General features: G+C 40.5%; 1 protein-coding gene across 2 annotated transcripts in view; it reads right to left on the reverse strand.

Annotated features, from left to right (window-relative positions):
• EPHA3 (EPH receptor A3) overlaps positions 1-25,145 on the reverse strand; it is a 352,384-nt gene that overhangs the window by 137,866 nt on the left and 189,373 nt on the right. For both annotated transcript variants that reach the window (XM_044284515.1, XM_044284513.1), the window contains exon 4: positions 857-1,012. In XM_044284515.1, the coding sequence (XP_044140450.1) occupies positions 857-1,012 (156 nt within the window). The remainder of the gene's footprint in view (positions 1-856; positions 1,013-25,145) is intronic.

The following is a 25,145-nucleotide window of genomic DNA, read 5'->3' on the forward strand; positions in this document are numbered from 1 at the left end:
TTAAAGTGGTTTTCCGGGCTCCATATATATTGATGACTTATTCTCAGGATAGGTCAACAATATCCGACTGGTGGGGGTCCAACTCCCAGCACCTTCACCATCAACTGTTCCCTGCAGCCTATGGAACTGGAACTAGCCCTCTGAACAAAGCCGGAAGCACAGCTCCATTTAAAATGTAATGGTCGTAACGGGTTACTGCAGCTCAGCTCCCATTCACTTTCATAAACCAAAAATGCCACCTAATAAACAAAAACGATAGCAGAAAAAAAAAAAAAAAAAAAAAAAAAGCTTGTGTGTCTGGCATTTCATATTTCACATTGAATTTATGTAATATTTAGAACTAACATTTTTACAGCAAAAGAAAAAAAAAACTGATGCAAAAAATGCTAAACTAAATACATAAAAGTGCACAAAAACGCATTTAAAACCTACGTGTGAACCGAAATGAAGACTAAATAGTCATTTGCAGTTTGACCTTACATATGCAGCAAATTTATACACATGTAATGGAGTTGTCCGGAATTTGAAAAAACATGGCTGCGCTTCCTTCCATAAGATGAGCATACCTGTCACTGGTTTCTTTCTGATACTGCAGCCCACTTGAAGTGAACAGGGCTAGGCTGCAATACCACAAACAACCTGCAGTCACTTGTGGCGCTATTTCTGATAGGAAGTAGACATTTTTTTTTATTCTAGGTTCTTCATGTTTGGTTATCTCAACCTACGTGACCAAGGTTATTTGGTTTCCATTTCATGTTAGGCTGTGTACAAATGTCTAAACTTGTATTGCTTGTCCTATAATGTACTGACATAACACAGATGTGCGGCATTTTGTACAGTCAGTGAGCACACATACTTGTACAAGCCATAGACGGAGGGTCCTTATCCGCCCGGTAATAATTCTTCTCGCACACACATTGGGTGGCGCCTTCTTCCTGAGTTGAGCTGTGTGGAGGACATTTGCTGCATTTGAGGTTCCCAGTGGCAGCTTTGTAAAATCCTGGTCGGCAAGCTGAAATGAAATTGAAAATTTTTAGATTATTTTGTTTGACTTTGCATCTTTTAGTAGTTCTCACCTTAGACAGAAGCAACATATAAGAAAAGGATTTTTTTTAAAATAACTCATCAATCAATATAAAAGTCTAAAAAGCTGCCGTAAGCAGGGATAGTTTTACTAGCACATCATAGCTTCATACCGCCATATAATGCCAAGATAATACTTCCATATACAATTCACATTATACCTCCATACTGCCATACAGTACCAAGATAATACTGCCAAATGAAGACCACATAATGGTATCATATAGTGCCAAAATAATATACAGATTCCAAATAATAACATAAAGAACATAATACTGACCTATAGGTCCCACATAATATCACAATGTTTCCCAAAATAATACTACTGACTGATAAATAATACTGGGGGATGTTAGTTGCTTCTGGGGTCCCTGCTCTTGGTGGGGGCCTAATAAATAGGGGGACTAGGTGATTGCCCAGTTTGATAACCCCCTAAAACCGGTTCTGGTGGTAGGCAAACTATACAGTATATTACCTTGTGTCATGCGTGTACCATAAACAGTGGGAGTATATATCATAGCTTTCTGAGCTCATCACCGTAGGTGGTGTCCACATGCAGAGCCCTCTTCCCATGAGCAAACACCTGTCCCGTCTGCCCTGAATAGGGGGAGGGGCGGGAGTGCTAATTCTGCAAAAAGGAGCATTACGATTTTGGCTGTGAGGCTTCTGCTTCGTACCGCTGTAAGACCCAGCACACATGTCTCAGGTTAAAGACCATTAGAGGAATAGATTGCTTGTGAATCCGGCTTAACTTAATTAAAGGTAATGAATGATAGGTGCATTCTGTAGATATAAGAGGATGTAGGAAGCACTGATGTATGCGTCTCATCCCAATGTAAGGATAAAATGGGGTCACATTAAGGACGTGAACCTCATCTGTTGTACTGCACCTACACAAATCATTTGGCTATGCCTCTGTGTACTTTACAGAAACACCACAAACACATTATTACATAGGACTGCCTATAAACCTAGTGCGCTATCACCCTTAAAGGGCATCTGTCAGCAGATTTTTACTTACGAAACTGGCTGACTTGTTACATGTGCGCTTGGCAGCTGAAGGCATCTGTGATGGCCCCATGTTCATATGTGCCCGCATTGCTGAGAAAAATGTTGTTTTAATATATGCAAATGAGCCTCTAGGAGCAACGGGGGCGTTCCTATTACACCTAGGAGCTCTGCTCTCTCTGCAACTGCCGCGCCTTCTGCACTTTGATTGACAGGGTCAGGTGATGACGTTTTCACTGCCTGGCCCTGTAAATGAAAGTGCAGTTGCTAAGAAAGCAGAGTCTCTAGGTGTAATGGCAACGCCCCCGTTGCTCCTAGAGGCTCATTTGCATATATTATAACATCATTTTTCTCAGCAATGCGGGCACATATGGACATGGGACCAACACAGATGTCTTCAGCTGCCAAGCGCACATGTAACAGGTCAGCCAGTGTCATAGCTACAAACCTGCGGACAGATGCCCTTTAAAGAGGTCCTCCGAGACCCAAAAAGTTTAGATAACCCCAGGGATTGTTTGTAAAGTAACAAAAGAAGACTTACTCACCTGTCTGTTCCCCAATCTGTTGCAGTGCCGCTACTCCAGCGCTGCCCGGTTGTCTTTGATTCTGGTACTGCAGCGATAACATCTCCGACTACTCCGTGCGACCACTCAGGACAGTGACTGGGGTAGTCAGAGACATCTTAGCTGCAGCGCCAGAGAAAAAGACCACCGAGCAGTAACGGAGCAGGGGTGCTGGAACAGAGGCAGGGGGGCAGGTAACCATCTCTGCTGTTATCTTAAATGTTTAGGTTCTTTGAAAACCCCTTTAAAATAAAGCACCAAAATGCAGTTATATTAGTTAAAGGGAAACTCTATTTCTACACCTTCACTGTGCACATGGACACATTATTACTCTGTACAACCTCCAAGTATATAGGGCCATGGCAGAGGAGATACAAGAAACTGTCTATAAGACAAAACTGTCTGTGGCCCATAGCAACCAATCACAGCACAGCTTTCATTTGTTGTACAACTATCGAAAGATAAAAGCTGTGCTGTGATTGGTTACCATGCACAGTTTCCACCAACATGGTGGCTCCTTAACAGTGCTTCTGTACATGGTTCTGCCTATAGGATATATAAATAAACAAAACTATGACCGGCATATACCAGTAAGCTAGAGAAACTGCCATTATTTGTATTATTGTATTAAATTTTATTTATTATTGTATTATTACTATTTTTGTGTTATTTTATCACTGTATTTTATTTATTATAATATAGGGAATGTCGCACTAAAATGAGATGGGGATCCAAGAGAGGTGCACCCACTAACAGACAGCACCCAGTCTGATAGAAATAAATGTATAAAAGAATGGAAGTGGCGCACTCACTAAAAGTATAGGGATCTTTAATTACATATATCACAGCAAAAACACAGTATAATGTCGGTAATACAATAAAAGGAGAGCAGATAAAAAATGGTACTAGCAAAGATATAAATGATAAAATAAAACAACAGTAAAAAAAGGATTAAATTCAACAATATTAATATGAATAAGTTAATAAATAAGATCCCAATGTGTGCAATTGAGGATAAGATGGTAAATTCAATATCAACAATAGTGGTGTTCACTAATTGAATTCTGAAGAATAGTTCCATATATGGTGATCCACTCCGACGACCAGTCTTTATAGCAGGTCTCTCGTATATGGTAAAGTCAGAGTCCCAGGCGTATGCAGCTGTAAGTTTTTACTGAATGATAATTCAGCTGCTAATACGCGCAGCGGCGTCCCGCTGTATTAGTATGAAGCGATCGCTTTTAGGTGGGATATGCAAGATCTTACCCGAGGATCCTTTGCACTGGATGAGTCGAGGGGTTATCATCCAGTGCAAAGGATCCTCGGGTAAGATCTTGCATATCCCACCTAAAAGCGATCGCTTCATACTAATACAGCGGGACGCCGCTGCGCATATTAGCAGCTGAATTATCATTCAGTAAAAACTTACAGCTGCATACGCCTGGGACTCTAGACTACCATATACGAGAGACCTGCTATAAAGACTGGTTGTCGGAGTGGATCACCATATATGGAACTATTCTCCAGAATTCAATTAGTGAACACCACTATTGTCTGATATTTGAATTTACCATCTTATCCTCAATTGTACACATTGGGATCTTATTTATTAACTTATTCATATTAATATTGTTGAATTTAATCGTATTTTATTTTTTATTGTATTATTAATATTTTTATTGTATTATTTTATTTACTACTGTATTTTATGTATTATTGTATTAGTATTAATATTGTTATTGTATTGTTTTATTTATTACTGTATTTTATTTTTTATTGTATTACTATTTTTATTGTTTTTTATTTATTGTTTTATTAATTACTGTATTTTATTTATTATTGTATTATTAGCATTACTTTTTGTATTGTATTATTTTATTTATTACTGTATTTTATTTATTATTGTATTAGTATTAATATTGTTATTGTATTATTTTATTTATTACTGTATTTTATTTTTTATTGTATTATTACTATTTTTATTGTATTTTTTTATTACTGTATTTTATTTATTATTGTATTATTAGTATCACTATTTTATTGTATTATTTTATTGTATTATTTTATTTATTACTGTATTTTACTTATAATTATTGTATTTGTATTATTTATATGAAATTTGTATTATGGAATATGTATTTGCATCATTATTTGTATGAAAAGTAGATTATTCATCGAAATATACCGTATATGTTCAGCTGGACAGTACGAAACTATTCCCATAGACAAAGCAAGAAGGATGGGCGCTGATGACGCTTGTCACAGTAGGTTAGGATGACTGTTTTTCACATTTATGACATCACCGAGAAAAAAATATGTAAAACTATGTAACAGGACGCTGCGAAGTGCTGCAACGGGCTATACTGTTAAATATGAAAAGCCAAACACCTTCACACTTTTGGAAACAGGTCTGACATGTTCTGCTAGAGCTAAAATGCAGCACACGCTTCCGTGACATCGGGAAAAGGCATCCAGGTGACTACAGGAGGGGACGTCTCGGTGGTATTTACAGCCACGCTATGGAATACACTGTAGAGAGGGCGCCATTGTCTGCCTCTGCTCCTGGGAAAGAGGTGGCCCTGTCGTCAGCAGTTTCCATGATCTATACAGAAAGTTGTTACGGTGGAAATGAACTGTTTGGAGCCACGCTGTCAAGTATAGCCAGGATCCTAAAGCTGATCCTATGGGAATAACTTCCTTAGCACAAGACACATTCATAACTGTATGACGGCCTTGGGAGAATTCTCTTTGCTCACTTCACACACTTTAGGATAAAAAAGAAAAAAAAAAAAAGATTTTTTTTAACCCCTTAACAAATCAATTTTTGTTTTGCTTTTTCATTTTTTCCTCGCCGTCTTCCAAGCCCCATAACTTTTTTACTTTTCTGCTCATGCGGCCTTATTCTTTGCGGGCCAAGTTGTATTTTTTTAATGGCACCATTGAGTCACTATATTTAGTTTTTTCCAATCATTATGCACTAAAAAGAGACATGACAAGCTTATTCTGCGGCTCAATACAATTACAGCGATAGCAAATCTATAACGTTTTTATTATGTTTTGATAACTTCATTGTTTTTGTCTACAGAGCTGTTTGAAGGATTGTGTTTTGTGGGATGAACGCCAGCTTTTTTTGGTACCATTTTGCGGTACAGTACCTACGACTTTTTAATCACTTTCAATTCCATTTTTCAGTAGGGGAAAAATGACCTATAAATCACATATTCAAGAAATGCATTACATGAAGCAGGAATCGAAATGCTAAAAAGCTAATTACTGAACTAAGGAGAGCAGCTAAATGGTGGGGGGGGGCTGATGGATCCTGCCAGGGGGCACAAGGGTAAGTGACTGTGTACTGGCAAGGTTATATTGAGTAAAGGGTAAACTGAATCTTTGCCCCAGCTGCAGGAAAGCCAAGATACAGCTCTGTCTAAAACTAATGCAGCAGTGGTAAGAAATAGAGATGAGCGAATTATTCAAAAGTTTGATTCGGCAGCTTCGACAAATTTTAGAAAAAAATTGCATTGTGACAAATTACTTTGTCATGAAGCGCACTGTAAGTAGTGGGGAGCGGCGATTGTGGCGCCCCCTGTCATTGTACCCCTCAGCTGTCGTGTTCATAGCTGATCGCAGCATCTGATATACATAACAGTGTCAAATTAAATTAAAAAACATAAAAATTTGCATGCGACGGACCGGCCGCCACCATCTTGCTTGAAGAACTGGCACGGAATGTGACGTGGCCTGTGATGACGCCATCATACGAACCTGCGTGGCTGTGTGGTGACATCATACGTCACTGCGCACAGGATTTTGTGCGAGATCTTTAAGCAAGATGGCGGGTGCCGGTCAGTCGCAATCAAATGAAGCAGGTAAGTATGATTTTCTTTGTTTTTTCACACTATTTCAGGTTAGGCTACTTTCACACTGGCGTTTTGGCTTTCCGTTTCTGAGATCCGTTCAGGGCTCTCACAAGCGGTCCAAAACGGATCAGTTCTGCCCTAAATCATTCTGAATGGAAAAGGATCCGCTCAGAATGCATCAGTTTGGCTCCGTTCCGTCTCCATTCCGCTCTGGAGGCGGACCGCTACAGAAGACATAATACAACCGGATCCGTTCATGACGGATGCATGCGTTTGTATTATTGTAACGGAAGCGTTTTTGGAGATCCATGACGGATCCACAAGAAAGTAGCCTTAAATCGGATTCACTACCACGGATCACAAGGAAATTCGGCTTCGCGGGGAATCAAATTTATCCTGAAATTCGTATCAAAGTTCACTTTGTGGACTTCGATTTGCCCAACACTAGAAAGTAATCGCACAATTTGTATGTATAATTCTTTCTTAGGGTTCACACTGTAAATCTCAGCACAACTTCTCCTCCTACGATACACACCTGGCTGGAGAAGAGCGTGGAAAGCTCAATCTACAGAATAAACAATGAACAACATCAATTAATGTCCAATTATTTTCCATCAAAAATGCATAAACATCTCATGAAATCATGGAAGCTATTGTTCTCCTCAGGCACACGTTCCCATCTCCACCCACATCAATTAGACTCCGGCCTGCACGTTCATCACGCACCGACCTGGGCTATTTTCTATGATCCTGTTTACGATGAACACCCTGTGCTTGGTTCCCGTGTTCCAGCCATTTCACTGTGTACAATAGATGCCAGACGAGAAGAATTGCAGGAAGCGACTTGTTTTTTATTATACGTAGCGACCATTATCTTAGCACTTGGAAACGGCAAGCGCTCTCACTACAGGATCATGCTGCCAGGCATGTGCTACCATTCAGATCGGAATGAATGCAGTTCCTGGTGTCACTAACAGGTACAATACACTCTGTGCAGACGAGGAGTCTTGGAAGACAACTGAACCTGGAACGGCAACCTTGCAGGAGCTTAACTACCAGCGGACTAGGCGTGTCAACTGCTATGGGACCCAGAAAGGGCACAAGACAAATTGAGAACGCCAGGAAGCAGTTAAGGCTATGTTCATATGTTTAGAATTTTGTCAGGATTTAAAGGGGTTGTCCACTTTTTGGCTACTGATGACCAATGTGTATGTAAGATGACTATATGGCACTTACTAATATAGTCTTTGTTGACTATGTAATGCCCCCTTGTTGGACAAATCTTCTGGACTGTCTGCATAGAGATCCTGTCCATAAGATGGCCGCTGATGGAGGGTCATGTGACCAGATACATCACTTAGCCTTCTCTATTCTTACACAGATGGCAGATGCAGTGTATTTGAATGGAGTAGACATCACATGGAGGTGATCTGCCTGGTCACATGACCCTCCATCAGCAGCCATCTTATGGACAGGACCTCTGTGTGGACAGCACAAAAGACTTGGCTATACCTTATGAAATATAGAAAATGGTGCAGAATTTTAACAAAGGCTATATTGGTAAGTACCATATAGTCATCTTACATACACAATGGTCAACAGTGATCAGTAAGTGGCCACCCCTTTAAGCATGGGAATCATAACACAATCCAAGAACATTCTGCTGATAATATGTGTATGGTCTACATGCAAATCTACATTTTAGCCTCATATTTCTGCTGCAGATTCACTGATCCGAGATAGCCGTCAATCATTAGGTAGGGCCGCCCACTGGACTCCTAAGCATAGAGAGCATAGATTTGAATGGATAAAATGCAGGTTAGGCTACTTTCACACTAGCGTTCGGGGCTCCGCTTGTGAGTTAAGGGAAAATAATACAATCTTCAGAACATCAATCCCAAGCCCGAACTTCTGTGAAGAAGTTCGGGTTTGGGTACCAAACATGCGCGATTTTTCTCACGCGAGTGCAAAACCAATTACAACGCACCCGCCTCTTATCCGGGCCAAAAATATGACGCCCGTGTGAAAGAGGCCTTATACTGAAAGTATTCCCCACAAAACTAGGTAATAATTTGCCCAGTTCCTCCTACTACGCAGATTGTCTTCACATAACATTCTGTCTACCTGCAGCTGCCACTAGGGGGCTTTAGCGCTTCCTGCATACTGTCTTTTGATTGGTACGCAGGAAGCGTCCTCAGGCTGCGGCTGTGCATCGCTTTTACTGCGGCAAAAAAGGCACAAAAATGAATGCGGTTTTTGCAACAACATACCTGCATGCCTGCTGCTTTTTCTACTAGCAAGGAAAAATGAGCAGGTCACATAGATAGATAGATAGATAGATAGATAGATAGATAAGAGATAGATAGATATGAGATAGATAGATAGGTAGATAGATAGATAAGAGATAGATAGATAGATGAGAGATAGATAGATAGATAGATAGATAGATAGATAGATAGATAGATAGATAGATAGATAAGAGATAGATAGATATGAGATAGATAGATAGGTAGATAGATAAGAGATAGATAGACAGATATGAGATAGATAGATAGATAGATAGATAGATAGATAGGTAGATAGATAGATAAGAGATAGATAGATAGGTAGATAGATAAGAGATAGATAGAAAGATAGATAGATAGATAGAGAGATAGATAAGAGATAGATAGATAGATAGATAGGAGATAGATAGATAAGAGATAGATAGACAGATATGAGATAGATAGATAGATAGGTAGATAGATAGATAAGAGATAGATAGACAGATATGAGATAGATAGATAGATAGATAGATAGATAGATAGGTAGATAGATAGATAAGAGATAGATAGATAGGTAGATAGATAAGAGATAGATAGAAAGATAGATAGATAGATAGATAGAGAGATAGATAGATAGATAAGAGATAGATAGAAAGATAGATAGATAGAGAGATAGATAGATAGATAAGAGATAGATAGATAGATAAGAGATAGATATGAGAGAGATAGAAAGATAAATAGGCAGATGTTGTAGAATAGATAGATATATAGTGTAGATAGATATATACAAAATAGGAAGAATGGCAGCACAAGGCAAAAAATAAAAAATATGGCAACCACGAGGTGCAAGCCCAAAGGGGCCTGACAATGGGCCAAAAATATAATAATGGAAAACAGGCAGCACTCGCAAATAAAAAGTATTTATTCGCCCATGCTGGAAGCACGTTTCGGCTCTATACTGGAGCCTTTCTCGGCCTAGATAGATATTAGACAGACACAGATGTAGCTGAGCTAAAGTTGACTCTGATAACACGTGGCACAGCGCTATCTCGGTTATCTTGTGACAAAAGCAACTGAAATTTTCTTGCCGTACTTTACTTAATGCGTTAACCATTAAGTTTAGATCAGCTGCATCTGTAGATAGATAGATGATAGATATTAGAAGGATAGACAGATAGATAGATAGATAGATAGATAGATAGACAGATAGATAGATAGATAGATAGACAGATAGATAGATAGATAGATTGATAGATAGCTAGATGATAGATATTAGAGGGATAGATAGATATTAGAGGGATAGATAGATAGATAGATAGATAGATAGATTGATAGATATTAGAGGGATAGATAGATAGATAGATAGATAGATATTAGAGGGATAGATAGATAGATAGAAGATAGATAGATAGATAGATAGCTAGATGATAGATATTAGAGGGATAGATAGATAGATATTAGAGGGATAGATAGATAGATATTAGAGGGATAGATAGATAGATAGATAGATAGATAGATAGATAGACAGATAGATAGATAGATGATAGATATTAGAGGGATAGATAGATAGATAGATAGATAGATAGACAGATAGATAGATAGATGATAGATATTAGAGGGATAGATAGATAGATAGATAGATAGATAGATAGATATTAGATAGATTGATAGATATTAGAGGGATAGATAGATAGATAGATATTAGATAGATAATAGATAAATAGATAGACAGATAGATAGAATCTGTCTATCTAATACATATCTATCGGAATGAAATGCATTCTGGGGCTCACTGTAAAGCTCTATGCAAATATCACCTTCTCACACAGCAGCAGAAAATACTACATGATGCTCATGGGCCCCTGTATTGCCCTTCTGAGGGCAGGTCCCTGGGGAAACAGGATACCGGTTGCCCTGCCTCTGGGCCTAGAAGTCATCTCGGCCACCACAAGCGTCTATGATAATAAACTGGGTACTTTGTTAACTTAATTAAGGTTTAATATGAACATATATGTAGTGCTGTCAGAGTCATGGGCCACTTGTGTACAGGGTAGGGAACTAGGGCCACGAGGGATTCACCTGTTCCCCTGGTCCAGGGATGGCCAACCTGCGGCTCTCCAGCTGTTGTAAAACTACAACTCCCACCATGCTCTGCTGTAGGCAGTGTGGGCATGCTGGGAGTTATAGTTCTGCAACAGCTGGCGAGGTCAGGTTGGCCATCCCTAGTCCAAGCCTGATCTATCTACCTAACTGAACAATGCTACATGCTGTCATTGCTGTCCTTAATAGATTGTAAGCTCTTGGAAGCAGGGCCCTCGTTCCTCTTGTTTTAATTGTTGACCTGTTTGCCCTGATGGTAAAGCGCTGCGGAATATGTTGGCGCTATATGATTTGCTCCTCTTACAGTACAGTATTATTATGTATGCTCACTCCAGCATTCTGCAGAACCCTACTACGCAGCTTTCCTGGTATCTCCATTCCATGGCTTCCATGCTTCAGTATTCGGCTCGGTTCAGTCTCATCAGCGGTGCTGAAAGAAGTTCTTCCTCTTTGGCGGTGTCAGCTGACAACCTATTACGCAGTTGCCTGCTGACACAGTAAGCCCCCACATGGTGACATGTAGATGTCACTGCAATTGTTGTGATCATTTATCTGAGCTGTTGATTTTTTTCTTTTTTCGGAAAAGCACAGGAAGATGTTATGTGCTATCTTGTGTCACCTGCCCCCTCCTTTCTTCTCGGGTTCTCTGCTTCATTCGTTGCAATTTTATTCCTGCTCAACAGCTCGGGCTTGAAAATGAAACACCTTCCTGTTCTGCGCGACGCTATTTTGACCACAGCTGGAATTAAAAATCCGACTTAACACATTAGTGTTCTCAGCTTGAGTAGGCAACTCCTGTATTAGTAAGGTCGGGGGTCCATGTGTTAAAATGACGTAAGTCACTGATGAAGGTATGAAAAAAAAATCCCCACTGTGTGGAGACAAAGAAGGAGTGTAGCACTGTCTGGGAAATTATACTTGTATGCTACTAGGGCTTCTTCATATTGAAGGTCCTATCACAACCCCTTTATTTTAGGAGAGCTTCTGCATTGGTTTCTGGCTCCCGAGACCTCCAGTTAATTTTGCCTTTTGGCTCCTGATTTTCCTTGCAGCGGCCCCTACAGGAGAAATGTAGCATTGCACATGGCCATACACTGTTGATTAAATGTTAGGATTCAAATGTAAAACATGGACAGAATGAGTCCTAGTGGGATCCTGAGATGACACAACCTCTTTCATTAGCGTAAATATTCAGAAAATAATATTATACACGCATTGGATTTAATTTCTCACGCCTTTGGTCCTCTGCGGGGTCATCCTCTTGACCACAGGAGGAGGCAAGGAGTGGAGCTTCCAGATATCAGTTCCCATTTGACATAAAGGGATGTCAAATGGGAATTTAAATCGAACATCATATAGTACATGACAATCTCTTTCTAACAAAGCTAGAACCAGCCCTGCACCTCACATCGATCCGGAGATTTCCCTATTTATTGCTCTGCTTGATTTATATCAAGCTGGAAGCTCATGGGGGAGTGTCCTTTCTGTAGCAACTCAGGGGGCGTGTCGAAGCTCTCCCTATCACAGCTCAGGGGGCGTGTCTCAGCTCTCCCTATCACAACTCAGGAGGCAGTTGAAGGATGAAACTGAGCATGTGCGGTCTACTAAGTGAGCCGGAAAAAGAAATAACAAAAGAACAAACAGCAGGTGGCACTATACAGATAGATTTTATTGAATAACTCAGTAGCTATGCAAATTTTTTAATAACATATAATTACAAAAGTATTCAGATCCAGGTGCTGGTTTCCACTGTATAGTTTCCGTGATCGACGGCTAATTGATGGGAGTGCCCAGTGTCGGACCCTCACCAATCTGATAATGATAACCTATCTTGAGGATAGGTCGTCAATATCTAAGTACCAGAAAAAAACATGTTTTTGTTTATCCAGCTCCAATGTATTCCTCATCCATTAATGAAAAATCTTGCAGAAAATTTGCACCACTAAATAGTTTTACTTTATGGGCCCATCAAAAAATTACATTATATTATATAGATAGTGGTGGAGGTGAAATGTGCCCTCAACCATTCTGTGTCACCTCTCCACATTATACTGGATATATATCATATTACTTACAAACTTAAAGATCAGGGTCAGACCACCACTACGCCCCTATATATTATACAGTAGCTGTCCCCTATCGGGACCCTCTGAGACCAGTGCCTGGATGCTGACTGCCAAAAATGTAGTAAACAACTAGTTACATTACAGATCCGTTAACAAAGTCTCGTAAAAGTCTATGCATCCTGAATATGAATGACTGTAGGATCTCTGGTTATGTTCAGATATGACAAGGAAGGGACTGGATAGGAAGCTACTCATCTAAGTTATCTAAGAAGAAGGTTATCCTGGTAAAAAAATAATCTCCAGTCACACAGAGTCAGCAGCAACAGTCATCGGCGGCTGAGGAAACATTAATGTTCTCACTTAGCCTCATCTTGCATAGCAAAGCTTTATACAAAGCAGAAAAGAGAGGAAAGGAACATCCCTCTCAACTTGGATGTCTTAACCAGCACCCCAGATGGAGAAGAAGAAAGAGCTTATTGTGTATGCAGATGTCGTTAATGAAACAGCTCTCCAGAACAATTCCGTCTGAAGACCGATGCGTTTAACCCTACAAAAGACTATAATGCCAGCCGAAATGTTAAAACGCTGCTAAATTATTCGACAAATATTGCCAGCTGTTTGTGTTTTCAGGACAAAGCCCTCTTGATCGGGACTAATGATGTAGCCAATGGCTTGGCAGCTATGCCAGCATCAGCGCTGATGAGATAAATTGGCCGCTAGCAAGTCTATACTGTAACATCTTGTCTTTGCTTAAAGAGGACATGATTGCTTGATTTCCAAGCCTGTCTGCGGATACAAGAAAGACTTGGAAAATTCAATTAAACCTCATAACTGGGTAATGAGCAAACCTTTATAAAAGTGACTAGTAAAACCATGGCTCCAGAAATGACTCCAGGGCTGCACTGGAACTGCTGGTAACCCATGTAGCTATTATATTTTAGGCTTGATCATGAAGACCACGCTTAGGTTTTCCTCACACTTAAAGGAGTTTTCCAGTAATTAATATTGATCACCTATCCTCTGGTACCTGAAACAGCTGATCGGCAGGGGTGCTGGGACTCGGACCCCCACCAATGTGATAGTGATGACCTATCCTGAAGATAGGTCATCATTATCCATTCCTGGATAACCCCTTTTAGCGGCACCATATTGGCAAAAGTATGTGGACCCATCTTCTCAATTATTGAGTTCAGGAGTTGCAACCACATCCATTGCAAACAGGTGCATCTCCATAGACAAGCATATGGTGGTGGTACAGGTTGTAGTAAAGAGCCTAAACAATGCCACCTTTGCCACAGGTCAGTTTGTGAAATCTGCTAGATTTGCTATGGTAGCCTGTAAGTGTTGTTATTGTGACATAGAAGCATCTAGAAGTAACACCCACAAGGCTTAACCTCAAGACGATGGACCACAGAAGTCACTGAATGCTGAAATACATGGCACATGAATAATGCCTATCCTCAACTGTATCACTTTGAGGTCCAGAGCAGTGAAAAAGTGTTCTCTACCAGAAAATCATTATTCAATCAATTTATTATCTGGCTGACCAATGGATGAAACAGGGTTTGGCAGAAACGCTATCCACCAGAATACATAGTGTAAAAGGCCCTTTATACTAGCCAACTGACGGGAAAGTTATACCTTTTGTTTCCGATAATTGCCTATCATTAAGCAGAGGGGAGAGCTGCATTTACATACAGGCGCCTAAAAAAACGGATCCGTCACCATTGATTTACATCGTTTTCCATATTTTTTCCGTTTTTATGATTGGATACAAAACTGCATTTTGCTGCGGTTTTGTGTCCGGTCACAAAACGGAATGCTGCCAGAACGGAAGACATCCTGATGCATCCTGAACCGATCTCTTTCCATTCAGAATGCATGGAGACCACACGGAAAACAGCAATGCGAGTATGAAAGTAGCCTTAAAGGGCTAATTTAATGAAATCTGGATACAGATCATGGACCCTTAAAGTGAACCTGTCACCAGGAAATTCGCTATTAAAGCCGGCACAATGGGAGACATAATTTGTGTCTTTTCAAGCTGTTCAACACTTTTTGGAAGTGGTGAGAAAAGGATGGGGCTTAGCGGGAGGGGGTAAAGCCTATTACGGCCCGTCAGATTTACTAAAGGTAGGGCCAGTAACTGGCATACGCTATAGCTCAAGTCTTTGCCAGCCCATGGCTGAAGTAGATTTGAGATTCTGGCGCACAGAGATGCCAGAGATGCGCCTGATTTATTAAGAGGAACTTGCTTCTTAATAAATTAGGAGCATCTTACTCCAGTGCACTGGGATCAAGTCTGGTGTACGGGAACGCCAATCTTGATAAATGTTCCCCCATCCCTTGTAGGACTAGCTCAGCTCAATCAACCTTTCATTTAGCGATCCATTGCTCCATGCTTGAGAAAAAGTCATTTTAATCCATATGCAAATGAGCAGTTAAGTGCACCGATGGCGGGCCTAAGCCACTCTGTGCACCCTTGCTCCCCCTGCTTCCTCTGTCAGCCACTTGCTCTACTTCACCGGGCCAGGTGAGGTGACTATGTAGAGGAAGTAGAAGGAGCAAGGTGCACAGGGTGGCAACTACTATTGCCCTAAGATGAAACCTTTTCCTATATGAATTATTTATTATTGATTCATATTTGAGGCACAGCTTTATGACCCAGACCATTGCATACAGTGCACAGTAGTAGTGACTTCTTAGATGGTTGAGGGACTCAGCAGGCAGAAGGTCCCAGAACTTACTGCAACGTGGCACGTCCTATGTTATTAGCTTAGAAAGAGTCCATACTGTGCAGTCCTAGAACTGTCCACAGGAGTAATGGTCAAAGAAGATTATCCTAAGGAAGTACAGACCCTCAGATTCTTCTCCTCTTGTATAACCAAGCACAGAATATACATCTCACTGATGAAATCCGGGGATGTCCACGTGACCTGAGGTTTGTCCAGGCCATTGTCATAAATGGAAATAGTTATAGGAACCTATCCCATTTTATTGTGGAAAAACAAACACAGTAAAAGTCATTTACGAAAACTTGTAGGCGTGCATAGCTCTCCATTGTGCACAGATGTTTCTAATTCCCTTACTTGCATATACACCCATATTTTAATTTAACTTATACCCCCCTCCCTTGTCAGAATCAGCAGGCGCTGCTTACTGTTGCAGAATTGTAGGTCAGGCTGGAAACGTGCATGGATGCACTTCACTTCCAAACCCATTTTACTACCGCTACAAACGTTTTTTCTTCGTTTATTGAATGCGTTCTGTCGTATATCACTTTTATTCGATATAGAAATGCAGTATACGAGGTATTTCCTGTAAACAGATATCTGTTACAGCTCTGACTAGTCGTCCGTCAAAGGGTCAGATAGATGCAAATAGTGGAGTGAAGAAAGCAAATATCACAGAAAACACCACTAAAACATAACTTTTAATATTACTCACTAAAATGCCTTCTATTTACCTCCTTTTACTTATTATTCTCATCGGGTTGATTATGAAAGAGATATGTCCCTACTCCTTCCCCTATTGCTATTTAGACCCTACCTAAAAACGGAATGGCCACTCCGATAGGGGCGATCCCGTGTCATGGTCAGAGTCATGGTTATTCATGAAGTCCTGCTCTCCCTGCCCACCTGCTGATGATTTACAGTCTTCTACCTAGTTTTCTCCCTTTCTCTGCCAATCATCAGCAGATGGGCGAGGAGAGCAGGAGATTATGAATAACCAGGACTCTTCTCAGGTAGATGTGACTCTTTTCTAGGCCTGGGCTGCAATGATTATGATGCTGGTTCTCAGCAACCACTTACTTTTAGCTCATGAGTGACACACCGCTCAGCATTTTTTTTGTCAGTATTTTGTGCTGCCCTCAGTGAGGTCAGCTTAAAGTTGATGACAGGTTCCCTTTAATACCTGACATATATCTGTGTATGGGGTGTGGTCCCTGATTAAATCTGAATTGTTGGTTCAGGGTACCACACAACATCATAAGCTATCTGCAGGGTATCACAGGTCATGAGTATACCTGATATATTTCAGGATGCCAATATATATATATATCATGAGATTTATCTGGTTTGTTCAGAGTGCCACAGTATTTATCTGATATTTTTTATGATGGTCTTTCTTTACTTTGGGTTTCTGCATTTTTCTTTCTTTACCCCTATTATATGGATATACTTCCATTGTGATATTGTCCCCTCATGAGCTTGTGCCTGTTGGCACGGTGAAACGCATTGGAAACAAGCATTGCATACTATCTATGGTTTAATTTTGGTACATATATACACACTTTTTTATAATTATTTTTATTTTTTTTCTTTCACCAAGGTTAGGTGTGACGTACCGACAATTTTGACGTGACTACTGGACATGAACACTCTCTTTTATACTATGGTGATGGGATTCTTTTCTGTGCTAGGGTGACTAGGAAGTTCCTGACACGGGATCGCCCCTATCGGGGTGGCCATTCCGTTTTTAGGTAGGGTCTAAATAGCAATAGGGAAAGGAGTAGGGACATATCTCTTTCATAATCAACCCGATGAGAATAATAAGCAAAAGGAGGTAAAGCGAAGGCATTTTAGTGAGTAATATTAAAAGTTATGTTTTAGTGGTGTTTTCTGTTAAAAGATATACATTATAGGCCACGTACTCTATATCCTATGGGCGGATTCAGTCTCCTACCCACTCGAGTCCAATGACTAATGACATTTTCTCTTGTTGTTACACACTTTAGTTTGCGTTAGTGCTATTTCTGGGAAAATAGCTTGCTGGTATTTTAGCTCCCATGCTGGCATGTCACACAGTTACTGGGGAAATGGGGCAGATTCACTAATACTGTTGAGTTTTGCACTGTTTAAGAATAGGAATCCAAGTTTCAACATTTGACAAATTGTACTGTTACCATATACTATTCAGGTGCACAGATATCCTGCCCCGATTTATGCCAGAATTCTGTTTTTGTGCCATGGAATTTTGTCCAAGTGGAAACTGAGGAGACAACAGGGAAACATTGCTAAGGCTGTGTTCACATCACCGTTTACTTTTCCGTTCTTTTGATCCATCAGAAGAACAGAAAAATAAACCAAAAAATGGATCATGTATTTTAAGCCTCTGTTATGCTTCATTATGCACATTTTGCATCCTTTTTAGCCACTTCTGTCTGAGATCTGTATTTTTAGATATAAGAAAAAAAAAAATTTTTTGTCTAAAATAAAGGATCTCAGACTGGAATGGAGCTTATTATGATTACAGGGGTACCAAATGCTGTTTAGTGATATTTCATACTAAGGGTACTTTGACACTAGCGACAGGACGGATCCGACAGGCTGTTCACCCTGTCGGATGCGTCCTGCCGCTATTTCGCCGTGCCGCCGGACTGCCGCTCCGTCCGCATCGAAAGGGCCGGACTAAGAGTACTGCATGTCCGACTTTTTAGTCCGGCGGCCTCTCGCCGTGCACTGCCGTGCTGCGCCGGAGCTCCTCCCCCATCCCCAATATAGTCAATGGGGACGGCGGCACGGCGAAATAGCGGCAGGATGGATCCGACAGGGTGAACAGCATGTCTGATCCGTCCTGCCGCTAGTGTGAAAGTAGCCTAAGGATGTTACAAAAACTTGAATACAGTAGTTTTGCTTTGTTATTTTTTTTTTGTAACCATAACTTTGCAGATACAAATGTGGGGGGTTCAGCCTGCACAACCCTGTATGCAGGTGCACATTGCTATGGCGAAATACAGATACAAACGCAAAAACACAAATGCAGTCGCACTCTGCAAACCAGCACTCTGCCCTGCCTCTATGCTGGATGTTGAATGAGGCATTGGTGTACATTTTGGCCAAAGCGTAATAAGCCACTCACCACGTCAAGGTCGCCTCTATGAGTGGTCCCTAACACTAGTTCCTACCTGTTATGGGCCATGACAGCCACACAAAGTCCAGGGAGCGCAGGTACAGCATGCACGCCAAGCAGACTCTGCTTTTAACCCCGTCCGGTGCCATTACAGCTTCCATGGGATCCAGGGATGCAAGTACCAACATGCATGCTGAGCCCACTACATACTTCTCCTGTAGCCAAATGGCTACTGGTAGGTGCTATATAAGCAGACTCAGTTTTATACTGACTTTAAAACCAGCCTCCAGGGCATACTAACTGGTCAGGTGTGCATGACTGCTTGGAGATCGCCACGCCTCCAATATATACTACAAAGAGAAAAATGTGGGGGGTTCAGCCCGCACAACCCCTAGCAGGTGCACATTGCTATGGCGAAATACAGATACAAACGCAAAAACACAAATGCAATCGCACTCTGCAACCAGCACTCTGCCCTGCCTTTATGCTGGATGTTGAATAAGGCATTGGTGTACATTTTGGCCAAAGCGTAATAAGCCACTCACCACGTCAATGTCGCCTTCATGAGTGGTCCCTAACACTAGTTCCTACCTGTTATGGGCCATGACAGCCACACAACTTTGCAGATAATTGTAACTTTTACCATGAAAGATAAAAAAGGTAAAAAGTTAAAATAATATTTTTACAACAAAAAATTATGTTACAGGTTTTAGTGAGATTTGAACCTCAAACGTTCTATACAGAGGCATTACCCAGGACAGAGCCTTGACAGGCCTTAGCTATAGACATGATGCCACCAAGATAGGGAACCAACACAGTGGAAAATGTCATGTGACCATGATGGAGTGCAGGAAAACAATCACTATTAGTAAGCGGTAGTATGGGTTCTTTCCTGTCAATTGAGGCTGAAAATTGCAAAATGGGAATACCCCTTTAATGATGGTTTATGTCATAACATCACATAAAGTAACTGTGCTACCACAGATCTTATTCTAATGTCACTGCCCATTAATAAAAGGTGCTTAAACTCTATTAAAATTGTGTCCCGTCATTAGTGCTAGGAGATATCCTGTCACATCCAATTACAGCACTAATGTATTAATACACAGATAATCGGAGTGGATATAATGTTGCTATACATGTCAGTGCACTCTGCTCTGTTGCGACACTACACAGTGAGCCGTGAACACATCTATAGTAATATCAGATATTCACTTGGCTCTGCTCATTAAGTTATGTGCCAACATACCAGATTGAGCGCCGCTTTCCACCTGGTGTTAGGAAGGATCTGTCCGCAGTATTACATGCATGATACATTATTGCCACCAAAAAGAAAACATTCTCCTATTTATCTAATATTTTTGTTGTCATTTTGTTATTTTTCTGGTAGGATTTTTTTTTTGTTATGATAACAAAATGCTCCCCCTTCCATTGGGACGTTTCCTCCTATTAACTGTTCATCCCCACTAGGTAGCACTATTTAGTAGACTAATTATTAAAAAATATATATATATAAAATTATTAATCTATCCAATATTAAGAATCCCCAACCCCATGAGCTGCTTATACACTTTACACACTTTTTTACTTAAATTTCTCATCCATATATAATAACAATTGAGTAGTCCCACTCAGTGGCATAACTAGAACTGACTCAGCCCCACAGCAATTTTTGAATGGGGACCCACCCTCGGTCCCTTTAACCCCTTAAGGACCCATGACGTACATGTACGTCATTTCTTTGCGGGACTTAAAGACCCGTGACGTACATGTACTTCATGGGGATCGGGCAAGTGCAGGAGCTGCGCACGCCTGATCTGCAGCAGGAGTCCAGCAGTCACTGATAGCCGGACCCCTGCTGCATGCGCCAGCATTGGTGAAATCACAGATGCCGGCGCATTAACCCTTGATGTGCCGCGGTCAGCGCTGACCATAGCAAGTGCGATGTCCGGCGGGGTCCCTGTGCTGCTGTGACGGGGACCCAATGGCATGGAAGGCAGCCCCGATGCCTTCCTAAGGCATCGGGGCTGCCTTCTGGTGGAGGATCTCACAGGCAGGAAGCTGTATGAGTAATACACACTGTAGACATATTAGGTATAGCCGCATCCGTATCGACCGGCTCTATAAACATATCACATGACCTAACCCCTCAGATGAACACCGTACAAAAAAAAAACTGTGCTCAACAAAAAAATTTTTGTCACCTTACATCACTAAAAGTACAACACCAAACGATCAAAAAGGCGTATGCCCACCAAAATAGTACCAATCTAACCGTTACCTCATCCCGCAAAAAATAAGCCCCTACCTAAAACAATCGCCCAATAAATAAAAAAATAAGGCTCAGAATATGCATATACAAATTAGGTATTGCTGTGTCCGTAATAACCTGCTTTATAAAAATATCACATGACCTAACCCTTCAGATGAACACCGTAATTAAAAAAAAAAAAACTGTGGGAAAAAAAGCAATTATTTGTCACCTTATATCACAAAAAGTGTAATAGCAAGCAATCAAACAGTCATATGCACCCTGTAATAGAACCAATCAAACCGTCATCTCATCCCGAAAAAAATTAGCCTCTACCTAAGAGAATCGCCCCAAAAATAAAAAAAACTATGGCTCTGAATATGGAGACACTAAAACATCATTTTTTGTTTTAAAAGTAAATGTAAGTAAATAAAAAAGTATACATATTAGGTATCGCCGCGTCCGTAATAACCTGCTCTATAAAAATATCACATGACCTAACCCCTCAGGTAAACACAAAAAAAAAAAAATGTAAAAAAAAAAGCTATTTTTTGTCACCTTACATCACAAAAAGTATAATAGCAAGCAATCAAAAAGTCATATGCACCCTATAATAGCACCAATCAAACCGTCATCTCATCCCGAAAAAAATGAGCCTCTACACAAGACAGTCGCCGAAAAAGTAAATAAAACTACGGCTTTCAGAATGTGGAGACACTTTTTTTATTTGGTATTGTCGCATCCGTGACAACCTGCTCTATAAAAATACAACATGATCTAATTTGTCAGATGAATGTTGTAAATAACAAAAAATAAAAACGGTGCCAAAACAGCTATTTCTTGTTACCTTGCCTCACAAAAAGTGTAATATAAAGCAACCAAAAATCATATGTACCCTAAAATAGTACCGACAAAACTGCCACCTTATCCTGTAGTTTCCAAAATGGGGTCACCTTTTTGGAGTTTCTACTCTAGGGGGTGCATCAGGGGGGCTTCAAATGGGACATGGTGTCAAAAAACCAGTCCAGCTAAATCTGCCTTCCAAAAACCATATGGCATTTCTTTCCTTCTGCGCAATGCCGTGTGCCCGTACAGCAGTTTACGACCACATATGGGGTGTTTCTGTAAACTACAGAATCAGAGCCATAAATATTGAGTTTTGTTTGGCTGTTAACCCTTGCTTGGTAACTGGAAAAAATGGATTAAAATGGAAAATCTGCCCAAAAAAGTGAAATTCTTAAATTTCATCCCTATTTTCCATTAATTCTTGTGGAACACCTAAAGGGTTAAAGTTTGTAAAATCATTTTTTTATACCTTAAGGGGTATAGTTTCTAAAATGGGGTCACTTTTTTCGAGTTTCTACTCTAGTAGTGCATCACGGGGGCTTCAAATGGGACATGGTGAAAAAAAACAAATCCAGCAAAATTTGCCTTCCAAAAACCGTATGGCATTTCTTTCCTTCTGCGCAATGCCGTGTGCCCGTACAGCAGTTTACGACCACATATGGGGTGTTTCTGTAAACTACAGAATCAGGGCCATAAATATTTAGTTTTGTTTGGCTGTTAACCCTTGCTTTGTAACTGGAAAAAATGGATTCAAATGGAAAATCTGCCAAAAAAGTGAAATTTTGAAATGTTATTTCTATTTTCCATTATTTCTTGTGCAACACCTAAAGGGTTAACAAAGTTTGTAAAATCAATTTTGAATACCTTGAAGAGTGTAGTTTGTAAAATGGGGTCATTTTGGGTGGTTTCTATTATCTAAGCCTCGCAAAGTGACTTCAGACCTGAACTGGTCCTGAAAAAGTGGGTTTTAGATTTTTTTTTAAAAAGTTCAAGATTTTCTTCTAAACTTCTAAGCCTTCTAACGTCCCCAAAAAATTAAATGGCATTCACAAAATGATCCAAACATGAAGTAGACATATGGGGAATGTTAAGTAATAACTATTTTTGGAGGTATTACTATCTATTATAAAAGTAGAGAAATTGAAATTTGTAAATTTGCTAATTTTTCCCAATTTTTGGTAAATTTGAAATAAAAAAAATAAATAAAAATTCATTTTTTTAAATCAATTTTACCACTGTCATGAATTACAATATGTGACGAGAAATCAATCTCAGAATGGCCTGGATAAGTAAAAGCGTTTTAAAGTTATCACCACATAAAGTGACACTGGTCAGATTTGCTAAAAATGGCCTGGCCCTTAAGGTGAAAAATGGCAGGGTCCTTAAGGGGTTAATACAGACCTCAGACCACACCAAAAAAGTACTCACCTCTCTTCTCCTACGGGCGTCTCCGCTCTTCGTGCAGCGCTGCTCATAGGGACGCACTACACTGTGACCTGACATTGCACATTGTCAGGTCATAGTGCGCTCCTCTGCACGCTATGTCCTGTCCTGAAGCTGTGCACTGCTATGACTTAGTGCAGAAAAAAACAGGTAGGCATGATCATTTACTAAAAGATCACATACCAGGTAAGGCGATCAGCAGTAGAGATCCCTCTATATAGGTGCCTTATCATGAGGGTGTCCTAAATACTGGTGCATAACCACTTGTGTTTGACCACACAGTAAATGTACAGCTTTAGAAAATGTATTTTCAAATATCCCATTATGGAATTCTGAGAAAGCAGTTCTGACACCTCAAAACTGCTGGCAGAGCCATGTGGGCAATGCGGAGGGCAGTGTACATATACCTATGTGCATGTCCATGCTTCTTGCATGACTAAGAAATCAAAGTCTTAATTCTCTATAGTGCTGTGATTGCAGTTGCAGCAGGAGCATTCTCGTCAAGTACAGTGTCTAGGGATCTCAGCGCTGAGTGTTCCCCAAATCCCCCTCTGTGACAGCTTTAACAGTCTCTCTAGTAATAACAAAAAGGGATTGTCCAAAGTGGACAGTCTCTTGGAAGAAGATCTGTCACACTACAGTCTTCATTAAACGGATTGTCCAGGACTTCATCAGTATTAGATCAGTGGCGGTACAACTGCCAAGACCCATGCCAATCAGATGCTTTATAGTATACCAGGCTTAAATTGTATACTGGCTGATGGTATTGCAGCTCAGTCCTAATCACTTGAATGGGACTGAGATGAAGAAAGTCCATGTGTGTCCAATGGAAGTGGCGTCACGGGCCAAGGAAGAGGGAGCAGAACTGACCTGAGCACTGAGGTCCCTTCCAACAGCTGATCATGGGGGTACCTGACGTCAGACCCCTACTCATCAGATATAAGTGACCTATCTTGAAGATAAGTCATCTGTATTTAAGTCCTGGAAAAACACCTTGAACCTGTTGAATAGATTGGATAAATGGTCCTTCCCTTGAACCTCCATTTGAAGGCCATTCAAAGACTTGCACTGTGAGTTCCTTCACATGGCTAGTATCTACGGTATACGGAGAGCAAGAAAATGAAGACTCCCAACCTGAAGGTCAAAGCAGAAATTTCCATTCATATTACTACACCTCTAGTCATTACATTAAAATATCTCAGAGGAAAGAACTGTGATCAAACCAATTCCTTCTAAAATCTTTCTCAAGAAATATACCTATATCCTCTTTTCAAAGGACCATTTTAAAGCTTTTTCCACAGTAAATAGAAATGTTAGATAGTCTGTAAAACTACTTTGTCCCATGAAGTAAAGTAATACCTTGCTGACCGTTTAATATCCAATATACAAACATGTGAATGTAATCTCATGCAGCAGATTTATAGCGAGGGCTCCTATTTTTATTTTGAACGTTTCTTTGCTTGTCTTGGACAAACAAGTCTCCCTGATCACAATAAGACGTGGCGTGTAGGTAAGATATACGAGGACACAGGATTCCATTTCTCCAGCTGTCTCCCATCCAGCTGAGTTTGGCACTCGGCAGTTGCTTCTGATTTGGAAGAGCTTTTATAACGGGCTAAAATTCCTGCCATACTCATCAGGACACCAGACTAAGCAGCTGGGCGGACGAGGATAGCACTATGTGCTTGGAAGGTTTGTTTAGTCTAGCAGATACAGGATTCCCCTAAGAAGGAGATGCTTGTTTACATGTGACATAAATTGGGACTTTTCTAGAATCTCGGGAAAAGCCGACGATCCAAATACAGTAT

This window comes from Bufo gargarizans, chromosome 3, assembly GCF_014858855.1.
Source record: "Bufo gargarizans isolate SCDJY-AF-19 chromosome 3, ASM1485885v1, whole genome shotgun sequence".
Taxonomy (NCBI): domain Eukaryota; kingdom Metazoa; phylum Chordata; class Amphibia; order Anura; family Bufonidae; genus Bufo; species Bufo gargarizans.